The 19522-nt window shown below is 48.3% G+C and overlaps 1 protein-coding gene across 2 annotated transcripts in view; it reads left to right on the top strand.

The window, feature by feature from the left end:
* RBM45 (RNA binding motif protein 45) overlaps nucleotides 1-19522 on the top strand; it is a 148013-nt gene that overhangs the window by 74598 nt on the left and 53893 nt on the right. For both annotated transcript variants that reach the window (XM_069616112.1, XM_069616113.1), the window contains exon 8: nucleotides 15478-15568. In XM_069616112.1, the coding sequence (XP_069472213.1) occupies nucleotides 15478-15568 (91 nt within the window). The remainder of the gene's footprint in view (nucleotides 1-15477; nucleotides 15569-19522) is intronic.

The following is a 19522-nucleotide window of genomic DNA, read 5'->3' as shown; positions in this document are numbered from 1 at the left end:
ATCCACTGAGTGTTCGTGTAGGGCAAAACAAAGTGTACCCCGTTGCACTGCAGTGTAAGCTGCTTTGTACAATGAGAAGTTGCCACAAGCGATAATCAAAAGTAGTAACACGACTACAAGAAACAATGTTTCGCAGTACTGACGGCCTAAAGGACATGTGAGTTCCCCATAACATATGAGCAAAATCCAGTGTAGTGACTGCACTGAAAGAGCAGATCAGCACCAAAAATATAAGCAAAAGGTTTGTGGGTTCCATAAAGATGGAAGGAAAGGTGCAGTAAAGAGATCTTCGAAGGGATTGTGTCCTCCGACGTATTCCTTCTTGATCATCTCCAGCTTGCTGGCCTCAAAGAATTTTTCAGTAGCGGGTACTGCACGTCGATGTCCCTCGAGCCGATGTCCCTCAACAGCCTCTATCGGCGCCGACGTCATCATGCGTATAAATGGACTTGCTCAGCGTCCATTGCTCAGTTCCGTTTTTTCCACGCTTCGTGGGCCTCAATCGCGTTGCTCAGTTCGTTTTTCAGAGAATATATTCTTCATTATTCCTCGAATACCAACTCTTACTCTATGGCTTCCTCATCCGAACCGACGACTCCACGGTCCGGCTTCAAAAATGTCGAGACTGTGGAAAGAATGTTCCTGACAGATCCTCACAGGATCTGTTTGTGGTGCCTGGGATCGGAGGACTGCATGTCCATGACGGCGAAAGCCTTGAAGGAGCATAAGGGGAAGCTTGAGAGGGGTAAGACAGTTAAAACTCCTTCAAAAGTTTCCTCTAAGGTCCCTTCGACGCATAAATCTGCGTCATCGACACCATTATTGAAGGACTCATCGACGCATAGGTCGATCAAATTGATGCCGTCTTGGATGTTGACGCCGAAAAAGAACAAACTCACGGCTGTCGCTACCTCACAGCCAGTGGTCATACCCAGGGCCTCTGTCATGACTTCAAGGTCATCGACAACCTTGAGTAGGATCCCGATCCTCTAGAGTTCTTCGAGGCCTCTTCCAATCTTCTCAACACCTTTTTCGGTGTTTTCGAAGCCTTTAATGTCCGCCGACGTTTTCTCAACCAATTATGACAAATCCCATTTCCAGAGCAGAAGGGGCTAAATTTAAGCCATTTCAAGGTCTGATCATTTCAGACCGTTGTCCTCAATTTATGAGGAAGGGGAGGATTCGGATCAAGAAAGACCCTTTGGGTTGCAGAGATCTGCAACACCAGAACCAGAGGAATTTACCTCTTAGGAAAATAGGTTGAAAGACCTTCGAGAATCCTTACATGAGGCAAGTGGGTTAGATACTTCCCCAGAAATAGAATTTGCCAAACCAGACCCAGGGGAACATGCTGAGACCCCTTACAGAATTTTAATGGCAAGAATTATCGATTTCATGGGTTGGTCTACACCTTCACCTGCATTCGAACAGGATGACCTTAAAGACATTTTAGTTAAAGGCCCACAGGAGGGTCCTGTGGTTCCATTTCACGCTGCATTACAAAGAAAGATATTGGCTAATTTGGAAACTCCTGACGTTATCCCGGCGGTTAACAAAGTTATCAGCCAAATAAAGGGTATCTACTACTGACCCTGAATTTTTATCTAAACCACCAACTCCAGAGAGTCTGGTTGTTCAAGCAGCAACTGCATCGGGCAGTAGATCGGCATACCCTACTGTTGCACAGGACAGGGATGACAAAAGATGACACTATGGCTAAGTTTTTTTCTGCATGTTGCATGGCGTTGCAATCTGGTTCAGCCATACACTTTGGGAGTATGCTGCATCAACGGCTGACTGTCTCCCAGAGGGAGAAGAAAGGGAAGGGTTTCTAAACATCATTAAGGATGGTAAAGACGCAACGTGAGAATCCCTTCAAACTGGCATTGATTCTGCTGACAGCATCAGTAGGGCCATGGCGGCAAGTACTACAACCCGCAGATTTGCGTGGTTGCGAAGTCTGGGTTTGCTCCAGATGTACAAGTCAGACTTTTAAATATGCCCTTTGACGGCTCTTTGTTTGGTAAGAAGGCGGATGACAGCCTAGAAAAGGTAGACATCCAAAGCAGCAGCAAAATCCCTGGGAGCTGCAATCCGTCAAACACCATATCGCCCCTTGGGAACCTCTTGGAGAGATGTCCTTTCGCTTTTATCCCGCATTCTGAAAAGGCAGAGGACAGTCGGTTCAAAGAGGTCAAAGATTCACCCGAGGTGGACAGGGTAAAAATACAAAAGCTGCAGCAGGTGCCTCTTTACCCTCGGCACCTGCATCAGCCGCTTCTAAATCACTCCGAGGACTGTCCTCACAAGACACCAGTAGGGGGCAGGCTAACTCAACATCTGACGGAATGGCAGGCTATTACGTCGGATGCTTGGGCATTGGAGACAGTTGCCCAAGGTTACTGCCTACCTTTTCTACGCATTCCTCAGTCATCCACCGGGGAACAGCTCTCGGAAAGTTCCAGATCTGCTCCTCTTGCAGGAAATTGTAGACCTGCTGGAGAAAGGTGCCATAGAACCAGTACCTGTAGCGGAGAGTAACAAGGGCTGGTAGCCCCCCTCCCCCCCCCCCCCCCCCCCCCCCCCTCCTATTTAATACCGAAGGAGGACCGAGACCTATCTCGGACTTACGGGAATTGAACAAGTTCCTCAGGAAGGACAAGTTCAAGATGGTAACTCTTTCTCAGATCCTTCAGGCCCTCCAGCTCCAGGACTGGCTGTTATCTCTGGACCTTCAGGATGCTTATTTCCATGTGCCAATCCATCTCAAACACAGGAAATCCCTGAGGTTCGCAATAGTCGGCTCTCATTATCAATTTCGAGTTCTGCCATTTGGGCTGACCTCCGCCCCGAGGGTTTTCACCAAGCTAATGTCGGTAGTGGCTGCAAGTCAAGGAGGGGAGGGAATTCACTTCTACCCCTACCTGGACGATTGGCTGATCAGAGCTTTATCTCCGGAACAAGCTCAGATCCAGTTAGATTGTTTGCCACTTCCTTCACAAACTGGGCTTCTCCCTCAATTTAAAGAAGTCACAGATGATACCATCACAGACTCCAGTTCATTGGAGCGGTCCTGGACACTTCCCTGGGAAAAGCCTCGCCACCAGAGGTGAGGGCTCAAGATATTCTGCAGATGGTCACCAAGTTTCAAAATGCCCAACGTCTCCCAGCCTTCGACTTTTTGAGGTTGCTAGGCCTCATGGCATCCTGCATCTTCCTTGTGCCAGAGGCTCGCCTGAGAATGAGATCTCTTCAGTGGGCACTAAGAACTAAGTGGTCACAATTCTCAGGGAGAATGACAGATATTCTTCAGGTCCCGGACAAGGTGGCTCGAGACCTTCAGTGGTGGGCCTGCCAGGAGAACATCTTGAAAGGAGAACTGTTTTGGCAACCATGGCCGGAGATAACAGTAGTCACAGGTGCCTCACTTACTGTCAGGATTCCATGGCACATTTCCACATTTTCAAGGAGACATTACACTAGAAAACTTTCATCATCACATATAAATGTAGGGGTAATGGTTGAATGGTGTTTGGTGTTTGTTCTGAAGTTAACATCTTATTATTTACATGTGTTTCCGTAATGTTAAATTATTCAGGAAGTGTCTAGCTTCTCAAGCCAAGATGGAGGGTCTGTTCCGCAACAGTGATTGGAGCAGAAGTGCTGTGAGGTAGTTTGGAACATTCACCAAGATTCTAAACTGCCTTTCATTCCAGTTCCCTTAGAGGAAGGTTGCATTACTTTAGCTCTGAAAACATTTATCATTAGGAATCTAAAGTAACAGCCTGTTTATAACAAGCTGATTTCTTCTCTGTAGTTTGTTCTTGAGTCAAGATCATCACAGATGAAGCAAGCGAAGTCAAATGTTGGAATAACTCCTTTATTGTTACTTAGTGACTTAAATTTATCAACAATTGTTAAGAAGTTATCCTGCTTTAGAAAACTGAAATTTTATGAGGACATGAACTTCTTTGTGCTCTTTAGCTCGTGTCGTTTTTTTTTTTCTGAGGAAAGTTAACATTCATTTTATTGTATTTGCGGCTGCATTTACATTTTTTGTTTAGAGTTTTTACAATATCTTTCTGCTTAGCGTGCGCAGGTTCAGCCAGTGTTTAAATTAATGTTCCCTCGTGTTTAACATTACTAACTTGTTGCGCATCTATAATTATATTTATTGGTGTGCGCGTGTATCTCGTAACGGATAACTTTAAAGTAAAGGACCCGCTAACGTAATCGTGCGTGCGTCCATTTTATGCCTATCACTTCCTGATAGTGACGTAAGCATATTTTTGTGCGCTTCGTTACATGAAAGTTTATTTGAAGACTATTCGGTTTCGCCGTGTTTTTCTTAGTTTTTGGTGTGAGCGGGTTTTTTCTACTTTTTCGCGCGGTCCAGGAGTCATCTCGCCGCGGTTCATCTTCTGCTTCGCGCGGCCACGAAGTCATCACATCTCGGTGCAGAGCGCGCGGTCCATCTTCTACGTGCGTGGTTTCGTGGGCTGCGTTTCAATCCAAGAGCAGTTACATTGTCTATGCGCGTATCTTCATCAGAAATAGAAGGTACATGTATCGCTACTTATGAATGGCAATTGTAGCATCACTCATCATTTTTAAAGTGAAGTAAACTATTTAAATCTAAATATTCAGTCTATCTTCAGAGAATCGACTACAAAAGGAATACAAATAAGAATTTTTCAAATCTGTTTAGAACTTATTCAAGAAAAAGAAACTTCTTAAAATGATTATTTGAACTATTCTTCAGACAAGCTAATTCTTACGTGTTAAGTGCTATGAGACTATGAAGCTGAGAAGTAACACAGCAGAGAAGAAATATAGTTAAGAAGATAAATACTTAATAATATATAACTAAGCTTATCAGCAATCGAGCATAGGCTACAGGTATTTACATTTAATTTGATAAAATATATAATAAACATACTAGTAATTAAAATCAGAATAGAGTAATATGTATCATTTGTGTTTAGATTTTCAGACCCTGAGGAACCGTATTTCCAGTAATCCAGTTCCAGATGATTAATCAGTTGTCAACATTGAAAACCAGTGAAGATCTGCTTTTGTTTTGTTTTACATTCCCCTTTCCCCTTGGGTTTGCCAGTTTGATAATTATATATTTTTTGAGATTGTTGAGCCGGCATGCGGGGGGGGGTCCTTCGGGCCAGCATCACTCCTGCAAGAAGATTCAAGACTGGACCTTGACACTTACGGGTTGGGGAGCCCATGCCAACGACTTGACCATCAGCGGTCATTGGTCTCCATTGGAGTCCAGACTACATATCAACCTGTTAGAGCTGAGCGCAATCAGACTAGCGCTGAAGGCTTTTCTGCCAGCTTTACAGGGGGGGAAAAAATGTCCTGATAATGATGGACAACAGTGGCCATGCACTACCTCAACAAAAGAGGAGGCGTAGGATCACTGCCACTGTGCAGAGAGGCGATGCATCTCTGGTTTTGGGCAATCCAAGAAGGAATCTCTATCGGCAGTTCACTTAGCCGGAGAGAGAAACTTGACAGCGGACACTCTGAGCAGGCAGAGTAGTCTCCCACGAGTGGGAACTAGCTCAGGAAGTCCTTCAACAGATCTTCACCCTTTGGGGAACCCCTCAAGTGAATCTGTTCGCCACCAGCATCAACAGGAAGTGCGATCAGTTTTGTTCAAGGGAATTCTCCCCCGAGAGGAGCTCTAGGGGACACGTTCGTAGTGGACTGGGAGTTTCCACTTCTGTACGCGTTTCCGCCCGTCCCTGTCATTCCTCAAATGATCAGGAGGATGAGAAGGTTCCAGAAAGCCATGATCCTAATTGCCCCGGACTGGACCAGGAGAACGTGGTACCCGGACCTTCTGGACATGTCAATCTGCCCTCCAATTCATCTTCCACTCAAGGAGAATCTTCTCTCGCAGGAGGTGGTCAGGTTCTCCACCAGACATCAGAACCCTCAACCTTCACGCTTGGTATCTGAAAGGTTGAGATACAAGGATTGGGACCTCCCAGATGACGTCATGGAGGTGTTGCTTTCGGCAAGAAGGCCAGCAACAAAGACTTTATACTGCTGCCGTTGCAACACATTTTGCAGCTGGTGTAGAGAAAGGAATATCTGTCATGATGCCTACCTTCCGGAGCACCAGGCCAGGCCCAGCACCCCCGGGAGCAGGCATCATGCCCCCGGGTAAAAGCCCAGCGGCCCTTTATAGGGGCTCTTTGGACTCTGTCCTGGCGCCGTTGGCGCCAGGCTCATGTTGGACATCAGTCCTGGCGCCATAAGCGCCAGGCTCATAAGGGGAAGTGTTTGGTGCACTTACCTGAAGCAGACCATGCTGCACTTACCTGATGCAGACCATGCTGCATGAAGAACCAAGCCAAATGAGGCTTAGGAGGAACTATTTTTCTGATGGAACTATTTTGTTACTTGGGTGGGGCTGTGGAAGAATACTCACCTGGAACTTCTTCCAAAGCTATTTAAGCCACGCCCAGACAGCCACACGTGCTTCGCGTTGTTCTGCATCCCAGCAGCTGAACGCTCACCGTGTCTGCTCCTGCACCTGGACTCCAGCCACGCCCGCCTGGAACACCTGTAAGGGAATAAGAGAAAGGTGAAAACCAAGAACTTATTCAACCTTCTTACCTGCATCCGGAATCTTCACGCCAGCATTCCTGAAGGAAGACTTCCATTTAAAAGCACTGCGTTGCTCGCTGCAGCGCCGCGCTTCACTCACCTGTTCCCGAGACGCCGCCCGGCTCCATCGCGGCTCTCAGCACCGGTCGCCACATATCTGCACCTAGGGGAGAGAAGAAGAGACAAAAGGTGAGCAAGGGAACACAAGAGGAAAGCCGAATTTTCAGCCATATTACTTACCGGCTTTTCTTGGTGAACCCATTTCACATCTCGGGTCGGCGCCGCATCTTTGGCAGGTACCGCACCCCGGCCCCTATGGGGAAAGGACAAGACATTACTGGGGAATTATAAAGACATTTAGAGGGGTCACCCTCATCACGAACTCACCTGATTTTACCGGCGGCAATTTAACCCCTCAATGCATCGCCTTTGTTCTGCACCTGAAATAAAGGACAGAAAAGACAACATAAAAGGAGGCTCACACTTGAACTTTTGCATCTTCATACTTACGGCGTATTGCTCAGAAAAGTCAAGTGGATGTGCCAGCGGCATTCTGAAAACCAGTGAAGTAACTGGACGAACGCGCGCCCCTGCACCAGAAGCAGGATGGAGAGTTCATCCTTCCAAACCATAAGGTGAGCTTAAACCGGGGGTTTTGGAGGAATCGGAGAGGAACGAAGGGGGGAGCAAGCACACTAATCAGCATACAGTTAATCCCCTTTCTCATCTGCAGAAGGATAATCCTACGGGCCCGACAAGCAAGATTTGGGGGTCCTGTTCAATTGGTGGTCCGAATTCTGCGCATCACGCTTGAAGAGGCCACAGCAACCCAGACCAGCGCCTCCGTGGGAGCCAGGTGAGCGTTACAATATCGACCCCTTTTCATTTGGTACACCAACAGTGTTATTTTTTCTATTCTATTTGGCAAATTCGGGCCTTCAGGTTGGCACGATCAAGGGCTATCTCGCAGCGCTATCAATCTTCAAGCGCACTGCAGAGGAACCATCGTATTTCAAGTTACCCTTAGTAATACAATTTCTGAAGGGATTAACCAATGCCTATCCTCCAAGACCATTCCAAGTTCCCTTATGGGACTTGCATTTAGTCTTAAATTTCCTGATGGGTACTCCTTTTGAACCACTCCACTCTTGTTCATAAGGTTTCTCACCCTTAAAAACTGTCTTATTAGTGGCATTGACATCTGCTAGGAGGGTGAGCGAATTACAAGCTCCATCTTGTAAACTCCCTCATACAATTTTTTTCATAAAGACAAAGTTGTCCTATAAGTGAAGCCTAATTTTCTCCCAAAGGTGGTTTCTGAATTCCACATCACTCAGATTACCTTCATTTTATCCTCCTCCGGGGAAAGAGGAAGAAAGGCTGCATAGGCTGGACCCAAGGCGAGCTTTGAGTTTTTACATCAGCAGACTTGCTAGGATAAGGCAAGCAGACCAACTGTTCGTAGGTTACTCAGGGCACAAATTGGGATTACTGATAACAAAATGGACCATTTCCAGATGGATCATTTTAGCCATTCTGGAATGTTACAAACTGGCAGGGAAAGAGCCTCCTCAAAATCTTAGGGCTCATTCAACCAGGGGTATCACAGGCTCTTCGGCCCTCCAAAGAGGGTTACCGATTCGAGACATATGTGCGGCTGCCACATGGTCGTCCGCACATACCTGGATTCCTCCTCTAGCCAAGAGACTAGATTTGGCAAAGCTGTGTTGCACTCTGTGCACTCTGGAAACATGGTAATTTTACTCCCACCTCCAGTTACACACCACTGCTATGGGAGTCTATCAAGATAAGGAATACGTTGGAGGGCACAATCCCTTCGCAGAACAAGTTGCTTCTTACCTGGTAACATTCTTTCGATGGGATGTTCCTCCGACGTATTCCTTATCGCCCCTCCCATCCATCCCCTCAGTAAAACTTCCCTTGTGGCAAGATGGCTGCCGACACAGGGAGACGTGACTGAGTCTCGCTCCTGCCGGGCCGAAAATAAAGCACCTCAAAATAGCACCGATCTGTGACTTCCAAACGAGATACACGCCTCTCGTAAGCCCCCCCAGTCGCCGAGCATCACAGGACAAAAGTAGGAGCCCGTGGGTGGCTGCCTGCTGCCGCGCTGAATGTCAAGAACGCCCCTCCCCCTGCCGGAGCAACTACTAGCCGGGGTGCGGAGCAGCCATAACGGGTGGAGGGCCCTGGCGGGAGCGGCGGGGGACGCGGATCGCCAGACCCGAAGGCACCACAGGGCGTCAGCAGTCAGATGGGGGAATCCAGCGCAACACCGGCATTCAGCGGTTGGGCGGACCGTGCGCCGCCGCGGACGCCTGCCCCTCCCCCTGCCGGCAGAGGCGCGGGCCGCGCCCCGGTGAAGGCAGGAGAAGCTGCGGGGGTGGGGGCTCCTGATCGGGGGGGGCCCGGTGAAGCGGCACACTCAGAGACCAGACAGACCTCGGCGGGGGCTTAAACTCCGCCCCGGCACCGAGGAGCCGGCTAACGAGACTGCAGGCGAGGGGAGCCAGGGCGGCTCTGAAGCGGGAGAGAGCACAGGGACGGCATCCAGTGGCCCACGCTAAGCAGCAAGTGAGAGGCCTCCATCTGCCCCCCCCCACACCCAAAAGATAGACAGTTGGCCGTAGTGGTAACCCACGAAGATGAGCACATAACTACAAAGAGACTTCCGCAGGAGGGCAATGTCTAAAGCTAAGGGAAAGGGGGGGGGCACATCTCAACCAAACCCACAAGCGGCCAAACAGGACTCAAGCATTCTACAACTGTGGGCTTCAGAAACCCCAGTGAGCACCAGGGGAGAGCACAGGAAGACTCCACAACAGATGACATCCCCCCCCCCGCCCCCAAACCAAGCAACCAACCCCCTTCTAAGGAAGACATGCATGCCTGGTTCGTAGAACTGCAGGACAAATTTATGTTAACGATACAGGACCAATTCGCTACACTTAGACACGACATGAAGCAAGCTGTACATGATATAAAAATAGACCTAGCCAAATTAGAAGAGGACCGATATGATGGGGGAAAAAATAGTTCAAAATGTCAAAGAGGAAGCAACACAGATAATCGAAACACAAGAACAATTAGTGCGATTAACCCACAACCTGGAAATTCAATGTGAAGACCTGGAAAATAGATCCCGCAGATCTAACATCCGCATTAAAAACATGCCTGAGACAGTGTTGGATAGGGATCTCAAGAACGCAGTGCAAGAAGTGTTCAGAGACATAGTTGAGGCACAGGATGTTGAAGCCATAGGAATAGACCGAGTTCATAGAGTGGGTCCAAAACGCACAGGAGCCTCCGGGGAAAGACACAGGGACGTGCTTGTGGCGCTATCCTCGTACCCACAGAAAGAGAACCTACTAAGGAGGGCAAGGCAAATGGATCAAATAAGGATGAACGGGGTAGACATCCAGTTGTATCAAGACCTGGCAGCAGCGACTCTACTAAAAAAGAGAGAAATGGCCCCACTGATCAGAGAACTGGTCTCAAAAGAAATAAGGTACAAGTGGACGTTCCCATTCGGCCTACTATTCGAGTGGGAATGCAAGCAAAGGAGGGTGTCAACCTGCGAAGAGGGACTTCATATAATGGACGTACAGATAGAGGAGGCTGAGCGCAGTAATAAGACGGCAAGAGGGGAATCGCCAAAAAGACCGAGAGGGTGTGTGGAGGCAAGGCAGAAAAAAGACAAAATGGTAAAGGGGGTGGGGGGAGACCCGGCAACAGTGGAATAGGGCTAGGCCCAAAGAAGAGTGACGACAAAACTGCACCACCCCCTGATCCTGATGAGACCATCTCGTCTCATGGGACGAGATCGTAGATCATTTCCATCCACGGCCCGGCCGGGGATCAGGTATAGACTCACAGTAAGGATCAAAGAAGATGCAGGGTTTAGGACTCCCCGCCAAGCACGACCCGAGTACTTTGAGGGCAAGGAGCGATTGGCGCAACGCCATGACTACCGTAGGGACCTGGGCCCTCTTCGGGATCAAAGTTTGGTTATTGTTAAACAGTTGGGGGGGGGGGGGGGGGGGAGCTAGGGTGTTCGGGGGGAGGGGAGGGTGGGTTTCGCTGGAAGAGGGCACCTTCACATAAGGGCGCAAAGGGCTTCCAATCCGGGCCAGAAACATGGGTAAGGCCAGAATACTAAAATTAAATGTAAGGGGCATGAATTCTCCTGTGAAGAGGAAAAAACTAGAGAATTTGATCAGGATGGAGAAAGCAGACATTCTGCTACTCCAGGAAACACATCAAAGTAAAGGACAGGGGAAGGATAGGTCTTAGAGGGTACAGGGTATTGGCACAATCTAATGCAGAGGGGAAAAGAGCGGGGCTAAAGATTGCCATAAAGGGTGGCCAAGTCGCTACTCTCATAGACCAGCATATCGACAAAGACGGGAGATATGCATTCGTTAATATCATGCTAGACAACACCAAGCTAACTCTTGTGTCTATATGCACCAAATGCGGGCCAAGATGGATTCCTTCGGGAAACAATGGGGAGATTGGAGGGATTTGCGAAAGGAGAGATAATCGTGGGGGGGGCAATCTGAACATGGCATGGCATCCACAGGTAGAGAGGAGTTCGGGGGGGGGGCCCCCAAAACCAGGGCGCTCCATCCAACCATCTCAAACAATGGAGCATATGGCGCTATGCGATGCATGGAGGGAGCTAATGGGTCAAAACAACGGCTATACATACGATTCGCACGTTCATAATACGATGTCGAGAATCGACTACTTCTGGGTCTCGGTGGGGCAGCTAGGCAAGATCCAGGGAATGGAAATAGGCCCCCATATCTCTGTCAGACCACGCCCCGCTATGGTTAGACATTCAGACCCCAAGGGAGGGGGGGGGGCTCTGGCGCTGGAAACTCCCGCAGGACCTTTTGATGGACCCGGCTACAGTAGAGGCAATAAAGGACAAAATAAACAAATACTTTGAGCAGAACGATACGGACGATGTCCCAATGGGAACAGTTTGGGAGGCGTTCAAGGCAGTTCTCAGGGGGCATATGATCACCTTAAAGGCCACCAGGGACAGAGGTATGCTGGGGGGGGGGGGGGGAAGAGAGCTTGAAAAGAAACTCAGACATTCCAGAGGAACTATTGACTCACCCCACCAAGAAACTCAAAGCGCTCAGACACAACTAGAACACCTCTGAAACTAAAGCGGAGAGATCTCTCCTATACCTAAGGCAAAAATATTATATTAAGGCCAAAATATTATATTAAGGCCAACAAAGCAGACAGACTTCTTGCAAGGCAACTCTCAGCAAAGCAAAAATACATGACTATTCTCAACATCAAAAACACACAGGGAGAGACCCTTACACTCTCCAAAGACATTGGGGAGACATTTAGTGCATTCTACCAAAATGTATACGCAACAGAACACCCAAACGAGGCTGAACAGGAGTTCAAGTCCCTCCCCATACCAAAAATCCCTGAAGAAGCCAAAATCGCAGACCTCCCAAATAACGCACCTGGTCCAGATGACTACATGGCCCCCTTCCTAACGAGACTGCTGAATTCCTTCAGGACTGCGCAAATGTAACCCCATCCATGAATGAAGCAAAGCTCCTGGTGTTCCATAAACTCGGGAAGGACCCCTCCCCGGCTCGTATAGACCCATTGCACTGCTTAACCTAGACTCCAGGATTTATATGAAAATGTTGGCGGCCAGGCTCTCCCCATTGCTCCCCTCTCTAATCAACCCTGACCAATCGGGCTTTATCCGGGGCAGGCAAACACACGACAACCTCAGAAGGGTAATTCATTTTATAGAGAAAATGGGCATCACACACACGCCAGCAATTCTATTGTCACTCGATGCCGAAAAGGCTTTTGACCGGGTGGAATGGTCTATATTTAAAACCCTGGAACACATGGGATTCGGAAACCAATACATAAATATGATCAAGGCCAACTATAACTCCCCCTCGATAAGAATAGCGGTAAATGGGGAAATTACGGAAAGGGTACTTATCACGAGGGGAACAAAACAAGGCTGTCTGCTATTTCCCCCCCCCACCCCCTCCTCCTTTACGCTATCTTCCTGGAACCATTGCTAATCAATCCACATCAAGGGGATAGAAATGGCAGGCAGACAACACAAGGTCATTGCCTATGCAGACGCTATGCTTCTGGCACTTGAGGACCCGATGAAGACCCTTCCGGAGACACTGCTAGTGCTGGAAGCATTCGTGGAAATCTCAGGCCTAAAAATAAACGGGAGAATCGGAAATCCTCCTCTTGGAAGGGGATGGGGGGGGGGTACTGGAGGGGGGAGGTGGGTCGGATGGGCCGGAGATTGGCGGAGGAAGGAATCCAATACCTGGGGATAACAATTACAAACAGGGTGAACACGCTATATAAACAGAACTACCCCCCACTACTGAGTGATAAAAGACCTAGAAAGATGGTGCCCGCTTATGATTTCATGGTGGGGAAGAATCCAATCAGTAAAAATGAACACTCTTCCCAAGTTGCTGTACTATTTTCAAGCTCTCCCGATATCAATTCCAACTCGTTCTTCAAGGCGCTATATAAGTCCGTGTTGTCATTTATCTGGAACAGAAAACCCCAGAGGGTAGCAAGAACCATCCTCACGACGCATATCAGAGACTGGGGACTATCACTTCCACACTTCAAACATTACTACCAAGCGGCCCAACTGTGGGTGCTGAAAGAATGGTTGGGGGACAACCAACGAACCATCTGGGTAACCCAAGACAGGGCGGTGGCGAGAACCCCACTTGAGAATATGCTATGGAAACTCAAGCAACATAGATGCCCAAACCTCCGCATCAGCGAGATAATGAAAACCACACTGAACGCCTGGGACGAACAAACCAGAAAGGGCACCATGACCACTGCTACAGCCCCATTCACGCCTATCTCTGGGAACCCCCAAATTCCCACCAGAACAGGAGCAGGGGGCGTTCGAGAAATGGGAGGACGCAGGATGCAGAAAAATTGGGGAAATGTTTCAAGACCACGTAGTCGGAACATTTGCAGAATGCAAAACGCTATGGAATCTCTCCAGCAGATGGGTATAAATGCAGAATGCAAAACGCTATGGAATCTCTCCAGCAGATGGGTATAAATACAAACAATTTAAACTCTGGATTACTACGCCGGAAATTACACAGGCTGCCACCAGGGAACTGACCACCTTTGAAAAATTCCTCCTAGCTAATGCCGGTGACAAGAAATTAGTCTCCACTCTGCAACTTTATCAACACACAAGACGAGAAAATAAAGTGGGCCTACATGAAAAGATGGGAAAGAACACTGGGGGAGGAAATGCCTAGGCACCAATGGCAGTCGCTGTGGGCGGATATCCCAAAATCGACACGAGCAGTGCAGACTAGGGAAATGTGGATACAAATAGTCACTCAATGGCACTACACACCGGAAAGGCTCAACTCCATGTACCCACTATCGTCTGACTGCTGCTGGAGGGGATGCCCCGAGACCGGCACCTGGAGGCATATCTGGTGGGGATTGTCAAGGGGTCAAAGGATTCTGGAGAGAAATTATACTAGAAATGAAAAAGATGTTCCCGGATGCAGACCAGCTCGGAGAGAAAGTGTGGCTGTGCGGATGGAAAGAGAAACAGGCCAGGAGATGCAGCAAAGCACAATGGTGCAGCTTCATGGGCCTGGTCATAGCGGCCTGGGCAACTATTGCACAGAACTGGAAGAAGCGCGACCCACCACTAATATTCACCTGGCTGCACATGATCTGGTCCCAAATGGCCATGGAAAAGATAACTCGCCGAGTTCAGGGCTCGAGCGGATCCTTCATGAAGGAATGGGGTGGGGGTCTTAGAATATCTGCAATCAGACTACATGGAACAATGGTGCCCGCACAACATAAGACTTACAGACATATTTTCCTCATAACTGGTCCCGAGAAACTAAAAAGGAACAATAACCTTCTCTTCCGGAGAGTGGGTGGGTAGGGCGGGCGGGGGGGGGGGGGGGGATAGGGGTGGTTGACGTTAATGAAATTGCATAATGTTTAATATTGTAAATCAATAAAAACAAGTTTAAAAAAAAAAACTTCCCTTGTGGTTACAGCTTGCGCTCCTTCTGGGCCACTAACCAATTCATGTAAAACTGTTAACGTCAAAACGGAACTGAGCAATGGACGCTGCGCGAGTCTATACCCATGATGACATTGGCGCCGATACGGAGGCTGTCGAGGGACATCGACGCGCAGCACCCTCTACTGAAAAGAATTCCGAGGCCAGCAAGCTGGAGATGATCTATCAAGGTAAGGAATACGTCGGAGGAACATCCCATCGAAAGAACGTTACCAGGTAAGAAGTAACTTGTTCTTTCCTAACACTGGGTTACAGTGCCTCAAATATACTGGCTCTGACCTCCTGTCTGGCATGTAGAAGCGGAGCAGAGCCATCTCTGAGCAATGCTACGCTCCCTGGTGGCGGAAAGGTTCCCGAAGCTGCGATGTGGATACAATCTCCCTGAAGAGAAATCCGTGTCAGGAACATTGATCGAAAAGAGCATTACTGAGAGGCAAGTAATTTGTTCTTTATTTGAGGCCTTGCGTATCCGCTCTGCATTGATTTCATATTGATTTAGTCACTATTGCAAGCTACGTTGTTTGATAAGATGGTATGACACGGTGACCAATAAGTTCTCTTCTGCTGTTTCTTTGAAATATGGAAAGCTTATTTTAAGAGTGACATCGAAGGTGATGAGTGTGTTGCTTAATATGGCAAGTTCGCAACCATGCTTTTTCCACAAAGACTGCAGTATTTAAATGTTTTAACCGATTTTGCAGTGCCCTCAGAAAAATGGCAACACAGGTGGTAAATTCTCACCTAACATCCATGGTGTACAGTTCTCCAGTTCCACAATACCCAGCTGCTCCAGTAAGTTCCACTAAATGTTATTTCAAATTTTGTGAGCGGATGTAAAAACAGGTTTATTAAATGACAATGTCAGATCCTGATGCTCAAGACTGATCTATTCTGGTCTTCCATTTTGTTTCTTTTAAAAACCATGATGCGCTACAGAGCAATGTCCCTTCCAATGTTTTTCTTGTGTTGATTTTATACCTTTCGCGTGTACAGTCGGCCTCCTTTTATTTTGTTTTTTTTAATCACCCCTCAAATGGCCGATCACTTTAAAGCCCAAATGTGTTTACTATTCATACTCCCATGTTCCAATAATCCTTGCATCCGTTAAAATTAATCTGAATTTACTTTACTTGTAAACCAGGCCATAAAGCCACATTTCAAAAATACTGGAAATGACACCTTAAAATAAAATGGGGTCCGCTTCCATTCCAAACTAGAAATGTATTGATACAAATATTAGTGAGATTTTTCCATAGCCCTCGGTTAGGGGGCGTGAAACCATCTCTCCCAAAGCTGAAAACAGTGTAAAGATGGTCCCAGCTCTGGTAGACATCACTTGTGGAAAGGCAGGTGCAGTTAGTCCAAAGAAACTAAATATTGTGCTGAAAAATATGCACTACTTTACATATGATCTATGTTGGGTAAGATTTTCGTATTTGTGATGAATCGTCCTGACCGGTCAACCCCAGAACTTTAACTTGGACTTAATCATTTTACCCTGTCTCTAGGTGAGTGGGAATTTTTTTTCCCCCCTCACCTAGTCTCCATAGTGTATGGTTGCTGTTGGTTTCCTATAACATTTGTGCTCAGGCTGGGTTGCCCCTTTGGACTTCCCTGTTAATTTCGCTTTAATGTACTTAAGTGAATTACTGGGTAAAGAGGGATTTTCATCCCCCTTTACATTTTATATAGTGAGCCTGCACACCACACCTTATGTGGAGTGCTGGGGGGGTATCGTTGGTTAAGAATTAGTGCAGTCCAACTGGTGTGGGACTACACAAGACTTCTCTTATTGGGTAACTCGCCTTTTAATATAGGCCTGTACTACACAAGTTGGTAGTGTGATTGAGCAGCCAGGCTTATTTTAAGAGTGGTAATGTGAGCTGTACAATGAAAGGAGTAAATACAAGTATCCAATTAAACACTTGAGCATGTAAAGTTATATAAATAATTTATACACAAGGATATTTAAGGCATACTCGTACGTCCCGTCCCCTTTCCTCCATACCTTAGGGACATTTGGTCCTGTGGGATGGGACCGGAGCACTTTTTGTAAAAAGCATCAAATGAAAAAATTGTCCTTTTTTTACGCAGGGTACTGCACACGGCCAGAACCCCACCCTCCTTAGCTCCCCATCGCCCTTCAGTCCTTTTTTCCGCGTGGTCGGGGCTGGACTCGCATCACGGGAAGACCTTTTTCTTTTCCTGTTGTCCTTCTCTCCTGCTGCGGTCGCATAGTCCTCCATCTGTGCTTGATCGTTTGGGGTATGTCTTATTCCTCTTGCGAACGTCGTTTCACTGTGACGGATCCCCATTCTCTCTGGAGTGTCTAGGACCGCATCACCGTTGGGACTCGTATTTCTACTGCGACTCCCTTTTGGTCCGGGCACTTCAGCAGCATCTTGATCAGTGGGAGATGATCTTCCAGAGTTGTTCCATTGCATTCTCAACTCTTCTTCGACGGAAATAAAATGCCTGGTAAGTTCCTTATATTTCAGGGGACTCCTTCCTGGGGTACTACAGGTCCGGGAGGGGCTTCAAAAGCTCTGCTACCAGGGTTTCTCCTGAGGTGCCTCGTAGGCCTAATAGGCATACCAGGGTTTTCTCCGAGGGTTCCTGCCGATACCAGATCACGTCCCGGGGTTCACCAATAAGGTGCCAGTAGCCAGCATAGTCGTGCTGAGGCGTTTGGTACCAGTGTTCGCTCTGAAGTCTCCTTGTTTGGAGCTTCCCACACAGACACTGGGGTGCGCCCTGAGGCCTCCGTTGAGACTTTCTGTATCTAACCACTGTTAGAGGGCCCCCCTCGAGTGAGCTATAAAGGCCGGACTCTGTTCCGCGGTTCCTCTTACTGAGGCTAAGGTGTGTACCAACAGAACTGAGACCTTTAAGGTCTTGTCTGTGAGGTGGATTCCTCAACTTTCCCGTGCTCGCGGTGTTACCGGTTCTGTTCAGGGGGCACAGGGAGTTGTCGCTGACCGTAACTCCTGTTAACGGCTTTGCTGAGGTTCCTCTTTGAGGGTAATTTAAGGGATAGGATGTCCGGTAAACATCCAAGACCCCATAGTACCGGCTCTGCCGAGGATACTTGTATCAAGGCTAAAGTTTTGATAGTCCCCTGACAGTCTGTGGAGTCACCTGTCTCATCTCCACATGTGATGCAGTTCTCCTCAGATGCTCACAAAATGGCGGGCCTTCCTGTGTGGTCTATGGTGGCCATTTTGGATTTTTCCCTCACACCCATGCTATCGATGGCGGGTGCTGCAAACCTTCTTTTTGGTAGACAACCTTTTCCCTGCAACAGTGTGAATCAGTTTGGCCCCTCTTGGATGCCACTACCACTTTGGTCTCGCTTCCTCCTACATCTGCCCCATTGGTCTATGTGGACCCGGTTGGTGGCGGGCCCTCTTGGCAGCCCTCCTCACTACTTTGTGGCGTTCTGCCCCTAATGAGCGGCCTCTGCCGAGATCTTAGGCAGTGGAGTGGGCAGAGGCTGCCTTTTTTGGGAAATTTCATAGTCTTATGAACTCGGATCCAATGAGGGAGTACTTTTAGGGAAATCTGCTCTCGGGTGCCACATCCTGGGTTCCATATAATCTCGCCACAAAAATCTCGCCATACAAAAATATCGCCGAAAAATGGCAGTTTTTTTGTGGTGACATTATTGCATGGAACATGCGTGGGACACCACCGCAACCCCCAATTTTTTTGTTTGCCCCTGTCCCCCTATATATGGTCACCCAAATAATATCGCCACAACCTTTTCCCGGAGATATTATTTACGGCGACCATATATATGGGGATATTACCTGATACCACATCCTGCCCAACAGTTCCAGTCATGGCACCTGTCTCCCTGGCAGCAGCTCTGCCTTCTGGCCCACCTCAATTTGACGCTGGTCGTATTGCAGCCAGTGGACCTGGATGCACTAGGCGGATCCTGAGGCAGACCAGACTAGTGAGGACCAGCCTCGCTCTGTCCGAGCATTCTACGACCAGGTACTGGACATGTCTCTCCTTGACATACCAGTACCTGGGGCACCCGTGCTGCAGGAAGGGGTGCTTTAGGGGTTTTTAACCTTGTCTCCACAGGAACATACCGGCCTGTTCCTTCAAAGGGCTGTCCTGGCCGAGGCCCTCAAGGTCTGGTATAAACCCCACACTGGGCTGCACATAAAGGAATTAACGCCTGTTACAGGCTTCACTCCTCTGAGGAAGTAGCCTTGGTGTCATGCCTGCTTCCGTCCTAGACGGTGGTAGCGGCTGCCACTCTGCAATCCAAGCCAGCCTCTGCGACCTCAGCAGCTGAGGCCAGGTTCTGGCTAAGGAAGACAAGTTGCTTGATTCCTTGGGCAAGAAGATTTTTGCCAACTCAGTGCTGCAATTGCGTCAGGCTAACGCACCGCTCATTTTGGCAGCAGCAAATCTGAAACTGTGGAGGGATTTGGCTGACTTCCAGGAGTTCATTACTGTTGACAGGCTGGAAGACTTTAAAGCGGTTTATCAGACGCCAGGGTGTTGGCACAGGATATGCTGGAGACTGCTGCGCACCATGTTGACACCTCAGCTCGAGGCTTCATGCTCGGGGTGGATACCTCTCGTCAAGCTTGGCTTCATGCAACTAAGTTATCGAAGGAGGTCCAAGATAAAGTGCTGGACCTGCCTTTTGATGGCAAAGAGCGGGTTTTATTCTTCAACGGATGACGAGCTTACAAAGACTAAGGCGAGCACGCAAACTGCCAAGTC

This window comes from Ambystoma mexicanum, chromosome 9, assembly GCF_040938575.1.
Source record: "Ambystoma mexicanum isolate Mex_15411 chromosome 9, UKY_AmexF1_1, whole genome shotgun sequence".
Lineage (NCBI taxonomy): Eukaryota > Metazoa > Chordata > Amphibia > Caudata > Ambystomatidae > Ambystoma > Ambystoma mexicanum.
This window is presented reverse-complemented; position numbering and strand designations above follow the sequence as displayed.